The 12,216-nt window shown below is 31.3% G+C and overlaps 1 protein-coding gene across 1 annotated transcript in view; it reads right to left on the bottom strand.

Annotated features, from left to right (window-relative positions):
- Window positions 1-4,504: 4,504 nt before the first annotated feature.
- The window catches only part of LOC145273972 (protocadherin-17-like), a 37,542-nt gene continuing 29,830 nt past the window's right edge, over window positions 4,505-12,216 (bottom strand). Inside the window, exon 3 of the mRNA XM_080127216.1 lies at window positions 4,505-11,100. Coding sequence (XP_079983342.1) covers window positions 10,835-11,100 — 266 coding nt within the window. The 3' untranslated portion in view covers window positions 4,505-10,834. The remainder of the gene's footprint in view (window positions 11,101-12,216) is intronic.

The following is a 12,216-nucleotide window of genomic DNA, read 5'->3' as shown; positions in this document are numbered from 1 at the left end:
TTTAACCTTACAATTCAATTAAAAACATATAAAACTTTAAACTTGGAAATCCGATTTAAAAAAAATAGCACGGATCACTCTCTGCATTAGCACCTTAATCTTACTTAAAAAAAAAAAAAAGGTAAGGTCCGTAAACTGCATAAGTGCCCAATTTTTTTTTTTTTTTTTTTTTTTTTACACTACTTGACCTCAATGTTATTTAAAACTTTCTTTCAAGGCAAAAATTGTAAATATGACTATATTTTAAATTATTTCTAGCCAACAGCATATACCCACACAAGCAGCGCAGGGTAAATATCGCTAGTCACTAGTCCAATCTTTTTTTTTTTCAATTGTTTGAAAACAAATTTAAGACTAACATATTGCAGTTGGTCTATTTAAAATACCTCTTTTGTTTTTCTTTTAAACAACTTATACTAAAGTGACCTTGATAAGCAATGACTTGCTTTAAAACAAACAAAAAATGTTATTGCCCGTTAAACAATGAGAGTATAATAAATAAAAAAAAAAACTTACGCAACAGACTTAAGAGTCTTGGTACAGATCCAAACAAAATGGCGACGTGAAAATTAATTCATTTCGTAGATAATTCCTAAGAGAGGTGGAAAGGGGTTTTGGGGAAGGGGGAGGATTAAACCCCGGATTCTCATTGGTTGAAACCCATAACCTCGAATTCAAATGAAGTGCGCGAATGATAGTTACGAGTAACGTAGTACACGTCCGTATGATTGAATAAAAAATGTTCAATTCCCAAAATGTTTTAGCATAAATTTGATTGGTTAAAATTTATATAGGAAACTACATTCACTAGACCAAAAATAGCGAACCGAAGAAAAAAATAAAAAATAAATAAAAAAAATAATGTGTTTAACTTCACTATGTATACATTCTGTTTTTTAACCCCCATTTTTGCTGTTTTGCCAGAGATGTGAGCCCACTTTCGAATTTTCGAAAGAACTTTGAATAAAATTATTTTTTTAAACTAAGGTAAATATTTAATATTATTCGCCATAGATGACCAACAACACCCATTTTTGATTGGCCTTGTGCCTAATTTATTTTTACTATATATATATATATATATATATATATATATAATCTGCCAATATTTTAAAGTTCAAAATAGGCTTCGTAGCCTAATGGAGGGGATGCCCTTTTCTCTCCCTTGCAACCTCTTTCCCACGGAAGAGACGTTGCGAGCCTGTCTCTGCTTTGTCATTATTTTCATGGCAAGTGCTCGTCTGAGCTTCAATCTACAGTCCCCTCTTGCCTGACTTTCACAAAAAACACTCATTTAGTTGAAACCACTATCAACAATTGCGACCAATCTTTATCTGTGCTCAAACCTAAACGTCGATTCCATGAACAAAGCTTCTTTCTTAGAACTGCGCGCATGTGAAACTGTTTCGTTTTTCCACTTTCCAACTGACTACAATTTGGTTGTCTTCAAGTCCAACGTAAACAAGTTCTTGATGAGTCTTAAGTAATCCAATTTACCAAATTTCCACTATTAACGATTACTACCATATTTCCCATTCGCCATCGTACACTCATTAATCCTTGTCCTCGAGTGGCCTCCTGCCTTGACAAGTGGTGACTCTTTTGTAAAAATAAAAACCCAGACAATATTGCATTTTTTATCCTCGACATCAGCGCCATCTGACACCGGAAATATTTATGTAATTATCTCCCTTGAAAAAGTTACAATTATCGATAATCATACAAAGAAACAGAAAGTGCTGCTTAAATAAGTCGATAACTAAGTCATTTTTCTCTATCTCTCCTAAACAATTAGCCATTTAAAAAAAATTTAAAAATACTAAACCAACATATAAAAATAGGATATAAAATATACATTTAGACGATTGACACTATAGGATTGGCCCATAAAGTATTGTTGGGACGATTAACCGGAATTGACATTGAGAATCGGAAAACATCGTAAATTTTTGGTATATCAGAATCTGTATCGGAATCGGAAGAATTAATGTCAATTTTCAAATGCTAAAAACGATTCTTTTTTTATTTTTATTTGGTTTGTTTGAAACTCAATTATTAATAGTAATTAATTATTAATAGTACTAATGATAAAATAAATATTTATTGATTTTAAATCACCAGTAAAACTAAAATCTCACAAGTGTAATTCTATGTTTGCGAAAATATATGCTCATACTACATGGAATTTTGCGAAAATACATGCTCATATTACATGGAATTTTGTGAAAATCTATGCTAATATTACATGGAATTTTGAAAATATATGCTTATATTACATGGGATTTTGAAAATATATGCTTATATTACATGGAATTTTGTGAAAATATATGCTTATATAACATAGAATTTTGTGAAAATATATGCTTATATTACATGGAATTTTGAAAATATATGCTTATATTACATGGGATTTTGCGAAAATATATGCTCATATTACATGGGAATTTGCGAAAATATATGCTTATATAACATAGAATTTTGTGAAAATATATGCTTATATTACATGGAATTTTTCGAAAATATATGTTCATATTACATGGAATTTTGTGAAAATATATGCCTATATTACATGGAATTTTGTGAAAATCAGAAAATTAAAAAGAAAAAAAAAAAAACAGAAACACTATAACTAAATACTTAGATGTTAAAAAAGAATCAGAATCCGGAAATTTAGAACAGACTCGATAATTGTATCGGAATCGGTAAAAATATTGGAATCGTTCCATACATAATATAAATATCACCTGTCTGTTTAAATGTATGTATGTATGTATGTATATATGTATGCCTAAAACGTTTAACAGAGGCGACGGATTTTCACGAGATCGGTATCGTTTTGAAAGTCGACTCTTCGGACGACAAATATCGAAAAATTGACTAAAGACGTTTATTCCTTCATCCTCAACTGGGCACTTTTCTACGGGGAGGGAGTCGCTTTTTTTCGCCGATATTTTCGAAATTCATCACCTCTTTTTGATTGACTAGCTTTAATTTAAAGCTTCAGCACTTCCGGTTTGGCGATGGACACAACACCAAAAAACGTCACTTTTTTCACATTCTTTCCTTTTTCGCAGTACGGGTTCGAGCCTGTCTGCCTACTACCACTTTTTTTTTTTTTTTGCCCAACACACCTCCAAACACCCGGGCAACGCCGGCCACCCAGGCTAGTCACTACATAAAGGGATTAGATAAAAAGAAAAAGTGAAAGAATTTCCGGCAGAAGAATGAACGAAAAAAAAAAAGTATGAAAACGGGCTCGTGAAAATGACTGATACGGCACTTAGCGAATGTATTCGAATATTTTAGTTTAATATTATGAAGCAGGGCCAGTGTTTAGGAGAGCGGGAGAAACGTGCGAGATTATAATTTCAGGATATCAGCTCATTGTGTCGGTATTAACAAAAATGTAACTTCGTAAATGTAGACCACTGAATGGTGGGCGGGTCTTTGTGGCACATGTTGCCGTGCAGGTGAAAAACTTTTGCAAAACATGAACTCACCTTCTGCCACCGAGAAGAAAAATAAATGGCAGTGGCGAATGCATTTTGGTTCTACAGATTACATCGTTGCATACTCTGTTTAGTTCGGCCTTAATATAACAACCTACCTTGACCTTTGTAAAAAAAAATAAACAAACAAAAAACAAACAAACAAAAAACACGCAAATACTCTGGCAAGGGTAAAACAGGATTTATTAAAATAATAACAAAAAGCATAAAATGTATGTAAACTAATTTATTTCTCATGATGTGTGTGTGTGTGTGTGATGTCTCTTTCACTCGGTGTACATTTATATAATGGAAATAATTGTTCATGTAGTGTCTTTCAATTCAAATGGGCTTTGTGATATACAATTGGATGTTTTGTGAGAATCATATTTGACACAATTGATACTTTATGACAACTTTGTTTTACAGTATTTGTCATTTTATGAGAAACGTGTTTTCCCAATTTATTTTGTAAGAATCTCTTTTTTGCAGAAATTTAATATTATGTAAAAAAATCTTGGTTTAACCATTTAAATACTTTGTAAAAATCGTTTTGTACACAAGTTGATATTATGTAAAAATCTTGGTCTAACCATTTTAATACTTTGTAAAAATCGTTTTTTACACAAGTTGATATTATGTAAAAATCTTGGTTTAACCATTTTAATACTTTGTAAAAATCGTTTTTTACAGAAGTTGATATTATGTAAAAATCTTGGTTTAACCATTTTAATACTTTGTAAAAATCATTTTTTACACAATTTGATATGTAAAAATCTTCCTTTCACAGTTATATTTTTAAAGAACCCTGTTTCACAAACATATTCCTTAGTCTCATACTGTTATATATTATTTCATATAATTGGATAATTTGAAAGGATTTTGTTTCATACCCTTTGATGTATCTGGTACAAACACAATTTTACAAGAATTTTGTTTTATAGTTTAATATCCTGTAAGAGATTTTACACAACTTGACAGGAATTTTGTTTTATATAATTCGATAATCTGTAAGAATCATTCGATAATCTGTAAGAATTTGGTTCTAAACCATTTGATATTCTGTAAGAATTTCGCTCTAAAATGTTTGATATCTTGTAAGGGTATTCTTTTGCATAATTTTGTAAGAATTTTGCTCCATAAAATTAAAAATGGTAAAAGAATTGTTTTATACGATTTAATATTCCATACCTCTACACATTTCTTGTGCAAAAATGGAATTTTAAACAATTCTGTAGAATTTTTTGTGCTAAAACTTTCAATATTTTGTAAGAACTTTGTGTCACACAAGAGACCAGTTAATATCCTTTAAGAAGTTTGGCATTTTCTAAGAATATGATTTTACACAGTCTTGTTTCTGACAAAGAGAGAAGAATTGCTGTTTTCTAGGTTAGAATCTATTCAATTATCGTTGACAAGTTTTTAACTTTGAAGTAGTATTTTTTCCTTACATCAATTGGCTTCATGTATTGCCTTAAGCGATTTCCATAAAAATGTATATTGGTTTATTTAGTTTGACATTTTGTAAGAATTTTGTTTTGAAGTATTTCATGATGTGTGCGAATGCAGTTTTACACAATTTCTTATTCTGTGCTGTTCTTGTATACTTTTCGATATTCTTCATTTTGTTTGGCAAGGTTTGATGTTTTGATGGACTTTTGTTTAAAGGGTTTGATATTTTCTAACACATTTGTTTTGTACAGTTTTATATTTCGTAACAATATTGCTGTATGAAATTTGAGATTTGTAAGGATTTTGTTTTTCATAATTTGATATTCTGTAAAAATAAAACGTTATTAGTTTGCAAGAATTTGATCTTACACAGTTTGATATGTTGTAAGAATATTTCTTACACTGTTGAGATTTTGTGAGAATCAGGTTTTACAAAATTTGATATTCCGTACAATCTTATTTTTGAACAATTTGATATTTTGTAAGAATTTGTTGAAACCATTTCGATAAATTGTACGAATGATTTTTAAAACAATATGTTGCAAGACTTCATTTTAAACAATTTGATATGTTGAGAAAATTTTGTTTGACTCAATTTGATATGTTTTAAGAATTGTTTAAACTTTTCTTATCCTAAAAAGAAGTTGAAGTGTAAAATGTTTTGTTGGTATATTGCTCGAGTTTTTTTAATGGTAAAATGTTTTGTTGGTATATTATGGCAAAAGGTTTTGTTGGTATATTATGGTAAAATGTTTTGTTGGTATATTATGGTAAAATGTTTTGTTGGTATATTGTTCGAGTTTTTTATGGTAAAATGTTTTGTAGGTATTGTTCGAGTTTTTTTTATGGTAAAATGTTTTGTTAGTATATTGTTCGAGATTTTTTTATGGCAAAATGTTTTGTTGATATATTGTTCGAGTTTTTTATGGTAAAATGTTTTGTTGGTATTGTTCGAGCTTTTTTATGGTAAAATGTTTTGTTGGTATATTGTTCGAGTTTTTTATGGTAAAATGTTTTGTTGGTATTGTTCGAGTTTTTTTATGGTAAAATGTTTTGTTGATATATTGTTCGAGTTTTTTATGGTAAAATGTTTTGTTGGTATTGTTCGAGCTTTTTTATGGTAAAATGTTTTGTTGATATATTGTTCGAGTTTTTTATGGTAAAATGTTTTGTTGGTATTGTTCGAGTTTTTTTATGGTAAAATGTTTTGTTGATATATTGTTCGAGTTTTTTATGGTAAAATGTTTTGTTGATATATTGTTCGAGTTTTTTATGGTAAAATGTTTTGTTGGTATTGTTCGAGCTTTTTTATGGTAAAATGTTTTGTTGGTATATTGTTCGAGTTTTTTTATGGTAAAATGTTCTGCACACATTAATTTGTGAAATTCAGACTTTTATAGTTAAGGATGACCCAAATAAAATATGTCGTCTTCCATCTCTCTTGAATTCGAGCCCAGTTTAATAATATTCAGTTAAGATTTTTATAGTTAAAGATGACCCAAATAAACTACAATGTTTTCCATCTATCTTGAATTTGAGCCTAGTTTAATAATATTCCTGAGGGGCATTCATTTATGAAATTCAGACTTATAGTTAAAGATGATCCAAATAAAATATTTTTTTTATCTTTCTTGAATTCGAGTCCAGTTTAATAATATTCAATTCAGATTTTTGTAGTTAAAGATCACCCAAATAAACAACAATGTTCTCCATGTCTCTTGAATTCAGCCCAGTTTAATAATATTCCTTAGGAGCATTCATTTATGAAATTCAGACTTTCCTAAAGATGATTCAAATAAAACCTAATGTTCTCCGTATCTTCTGAAAAAGAATAAGCCCGAAAATATCTATGATATGACGTTGCGATAATATGTATATATCATTGTTATGGTTTATGTTACATTATTAGACTGGGCTTATATCCAGGAGAGCTGGATAAACATGCAACGTTATAAGGGTTATTTGTAACTTAAAAGTCTGATTCACAGAAATAAATTATTCTAAAAATCTTTTTGTATTTCTGTCACGTTGTTGTTCTCTCTAACGGACCCACCACGTTGTATGCAGAGACAATCGCAAAGGAAATGAGAACTTCAACACAAACTTTTTAGATGAAAGAAAAATGTTATTTTCTTTCGTTTAACACGTTAGTCGCGGGCACGTATTTAACACCAGTATGTTCCTTCTTTCCGACCGCTGGCTGGCTCTCATTACACGGCACCAGACACAGCTGGCTATCATTACACGGCATTAGGCACAGCTGGCTGTCAATAGAGGGCATCAGACATAGTTGGCTTTCAGTTGAAGAGGTAATAGAAAGAGTCGTCGCGTGTTTTCCGAGCGTAACTTCCCATTCGTCTATTTGCTTTTTCTTCTCTTTTTCTGAAATTATCTTTCGTTTGATCTTAATTCCTACATATGCACTTGAATTCGTGACGTCACTCTCATACCACGCCCCAAAATTTTGACGCGATTATGTTACATTTATATTTCAGTTAATTAATGAAATAAAGATAGTTATTCACATTTTTTTTTCTTTTGTTATTTAAATGTTAGCATATTTCGATTCAGTTTAATATGTATACACGTTTGTTTTTTATATGGACACAATTTATCGTTATTGTGTTTTTTGTGCTACGTGTTTTAAACCGAAACTTACCTGCATCATAGATTCTTCCACTACTATATTACAATGTGAGATAATACTCTCAAAATGGGCAGTATGGTAATACCGTAGAATCAGCAGGAGTACTAGTAGTAAGCAACGCGCACGACTACCCATAATTGACACCACCGCACAGTAAGCTCCGCTTACCCTTTATCCTATCCGTGTAACCTTTTGATTAATATATCTTTCTTACATCTAATCCGTGTTCTGTGTTTTCCTTCCGTTTTCCCAACCTTGGGTCCACATCACTATTATCGTGTTTTTCACTCTATATTATTAGACATTGGACTTCTTTTACTTTGTTTACCTACTATAAGTTTTAGAATTTTTTATGAAATACGCACATTTTAACCGTGAAAATGCACAGATCTTATTGTTTTAAAATACGACATTTAAAAATATTTGCTAAATATTTTAATAGGCAGTGCGGACATTTTTTAACCAACCTATAACCAAATATAATTTTTACAATATTTAATAAAAAAAAAGGTTATATTATTTTTATGTTAAACACAATTTCCTACGATATCTTGTAAAAATGTTAAATATACATTTAATGTGGAGTATTTTTACGATATTTTTGAAACGGTATGTAAAATTAAATTTTTTTTCGTTAGTTCAAATTTGGAATTCGAATTCAATATGGTTTTCTCCTGAATATATTAAAAATAACGATATTTAAAAATGTAAATATACAGGTATTATTTTTTACGATATCTTTTAAAGTGCAGAAACATCTTATAAGAATTTTTACGATATTTTATAAAATGGTAAAAAAATAGTGACACAGTGTCCGGCGCCATTTCTTTTCAATAAGTATTCATTGCAGTTGTTTAGCCATTTTTTTTTTAAATCATTACATTGTGGATATTTCGTTGTGGGTTTGAAGAGTATAACAACACTCAATGAATAACATGAAGTCTCTGGTGATTCGGTGTTTATTATTTGCAATCAACTGGAAATATGTCTGAAAATGAGCGAGTTACCATCAGAAACGTCATTAATAAACACTTCAACCTTAAGAAATTCCGGTCAAGTATAAAGTTAGCCCTTCATTTCTAGCTGCCTCTCAAAGAAACAGGTTTAGCCTTTACAAGCAAAAAAAAAAAAAGAAGAAAAAAAAAACATGAACGTATATTCGTAAGATGCCTCTCTCCACCCTGCATGTTTATCGATGAAATTGCTATTTCAAATTTCAGATTGACTAAACTGTTGTTAATGAACGATACTATCCATTGTTCAACATGTTTATGTGCATCTTAAGCAGGTGAGAATGTAACATGCCGCGGATACGCGTATGTAAATGCATAAAAAGTGATGTCACCGGATGTGGGGAAAAAGGACTATAAAGACAAAGATCTCGACAGATACGAAATAATGTTCGAAATCTTGGGAGAGACGTTGAGAACGTTCTAAATCACGTGGGTGATGTCACAGTTGTAATGACGAAGAAATAAATGTTGTTGTACAAATCAAAAAGCAAGTGAGAGTTATTTCCTGTTCTTTTGCCTGCTTTGTGACTGATGGCCACAACCTGTGTACAACGTTACAGGAAGTAACACCGACCGAAACGTTGTGAAAATAACCACCAGGATACGAATAGTAGTCAGAATAATCAAAATAATTCAAATTATAGATCGGCGTCACGAAAAAAAAAAAAAAGAAAATCGAAACATTTTTCATAAGAAGCAAAATTGTTTTGTTTTTTTTTGTTTCATTTTTTAATGGGAATAAACCTATATATAAAAGTGACCTCGTCTGTCTGAGGAACGGTCTCTACTAAACTCTTCTTTCAATGTTTGGTCTACAGACTTGAAACTTGATATATAGGGGATTTGGACCTATGGAATAAATTTGATTTGATTTTTAGCCTGCAAAAATAGCTGCTAAATAGGGCAAAAATTAAAAAAAAATGGAACTCGTCAGGCATAAATCGACTTAAAGTGCTCTTATACGCATCCGCAAATATACATTTATATTTATACAACGTTATTTTTAGTTTTTGTATGCATTAAGACATAGTACAAATGATAATAAGTTTGAAGAGATGTGTTTTGATTATGATTTTAACTGATAGTATCCAAGTCTTTTTTTTACTTTGGAAATCATTACTATATATTGGGTACAATACAAAAATCGATAGAGAATTGACTCTATAATAATAACTACAAAATCTGCATAAATTAAAATACTATATTTAAGCGTATTTTATGACCGGGCAACGCCGGGCGGCCTGCTAGTGCTTTTATGAAACCAAGTCGATTTGAAAATACATATGCGTAATTGTTTTATCCGCAGAATGTAACTGAAGACTATGATTTAATTCTTAGATTTGAGATGGATTAGAGTTAGGGCTGGGGTAAAACTCCCTGAACTATAAGAAATGAGATTTTTCAAAAGGTGGATGAACACTAGTCTAAGGTTAACGGTTTATCTAAAATTTGACTGGAGACCCGAAGAAAGAAAGATAATGTACTTGTCGTATTCTAGCAGTATCTGCAGTTAAACTGGTACTATACAACATGTTCGGGATTCCTCAAGAGTCTGTCAATGAAGTTAAAAGAGAAATCCTAACGATAACACATTTCAACATAGCCATACTTCTGGTGAAGGTCTACACTGTAGAGAGCCAACTCCATTTTGTATTTAGTTGCCCTCGCCCCATGAGGGCAAACTTAAAGACAAGACCAGTTTTTAATTTGGTAATAACCCCCCCCCCATCGAAGAGGCATTCTGGATTAGGACAAAAATACAAATTATTAAAATCTAAGAGAATCTCTCTTCCTCTAACAGAAAACCGAACAGGTATTACACTTTTATCCTAGCCTGAAGGCCGGACAGATCAGCCCATTCGAGAGTACACCACTCACGGTCTCCAGATTTCAAGATGTCACCAATTATATATATATATATATATATATATATATATATATATATATATATATATATATATATATATATATATATATACATTTGAAAAAAGTGTGACGATTGAATGAAGTAAGGTGTCAAGTTAAACTCGTTCATTTTAGAGGCAAGCAGAAATAAAGAGTACGGAATTTATATTTGGTCCGAAAATTTTTAACAGCTTAAACAATATTCCAGTAAAATAAACCAAACATTATTTGTTACGTGAAAGTAAAATAAGAATTGGTTTCGTAAATACGTTTTGAAAATTCTGCAAATGGTGTGTGTATTGGCGTACGTAATGGTTTAGATTGGAAAGTCATTGAATTGTCTTTGTCTGGATTATTTGTTGTTGTTGCTGCTGTTGTTGTCGGTGAGTATCAAAGTCCGATTGGATCATTTCCGGTTTCGTTGTTCGCAAGTCAATCCACTGAGTACAGTCAGGGATATGTCCGATATTTGGTGCTTTTACGCATCTGTTTTCCGTGTTCGTAGAGCGAGGGCAGAAGAGTCTTTTGTGGATCGGTCTTTTATGTTTGCCTGTACGAGAAGACGAATTATTGCACAGGGCTGCAAGACCTTTGGCTGAAAAAGAAAACAGATGCATTTATAAAACATGCTTGATAAATATATATTTTTTGTTTGTACAAATACAGGGAGGTTATTCAAACATAAGAACATAAAACAACTTTTTTTTCAATTACTCGAATTATAGGCCCTACGAGACCAAATTCTAGATCTCGCAAAATATTAAATTATTTTGGTGCCAATATGTGGTTCCTATTTACAATGCCTCCCTACGGGACAGAGTTAGACACCAGGGTCGTTTTTTTAACGTGGAGAAAAGGAACAAAAATAAAAATTGTCTCAGTCGTGAAGGATTTCTCCTCCACTGTCAGAGAACAAGAAATTGAAGTGCAGCATCTGAAGAACAGATACTACACTTTGATATGTAGTTAATACAGTGAAACCTGGATATAAACGACTTCTTCTCCGGTTCCTATAACGCTCTGATATCAGGGTTAGATTTGAATCCGGGGTTCTTATGTCCGGGTTACATTGTAAAACTAACACAGGCTCTAATTTGGAACCAGAAAAAAATCCCTCTTATATCCGTTTTTTTCTTATATTCGGGTTTCTTATATCCGAGTTACACTTTACATAGATTGTTTTGGATTATGAAAATAATTTCAAACGCTACTGAAAATATCTAAACATTTCTTTTTCCAATCTTAATATTATTTCTTGGCCTTCGGGACAAGATCAAAGTGTAGTATCTGTTCTTCAGATGCTGCACTTCTATTTCTTGTTCTCTTTCGGTGGAGGAGAAATCCTTCACGACTGAGACAATTTTTATTTTTGTACCTTTTCTCCACGTTAAAAAACGACCCTGGTGTCTAACTCTGTCCCGTGGGGAGGCATAGTAAATAGGTACTTATATGTGAATTCATGTTTTCAAATATGACGTAAATCAGAAATCTATGACGTCACGTCAACGCTATACTTATGGTAATGTTTTAAGCTATATTTATAAGAAAATACAAATAGAACTTCGGACTGAAGCTCTCAAGGTTTTGGTTTGATGTTTCTGTCATGGCGTCCGTTATATTTGTTGAGAAGGTAGTAGTTACAATAAGATTTTACTAGTTTAATGACTTAAATTATTTACAGTGAAATGTGTTTCAGCATTTTAGAAAAATA

This window comes from Euprymna scolopes, unplaced genomic scaffold (assembly GCF_053919585.1).
Source record: "Euprymna scolopes isolate OS-2025 unplaced genomic scaffold, ASM5391958v1 sca225, whole genome shotgun sequence".
NCBI lineage: Eukaryota > Metazoa > Mollusca > Cephalopoda > Sepiida > Sepiolidae > Euprymna > Euprymna scolopes.
The sequence above is the reverse complement of the archived record's forward strand: the minus strand, read 5'-3'. Positions and strand labels throughout refer to the sequence as shown.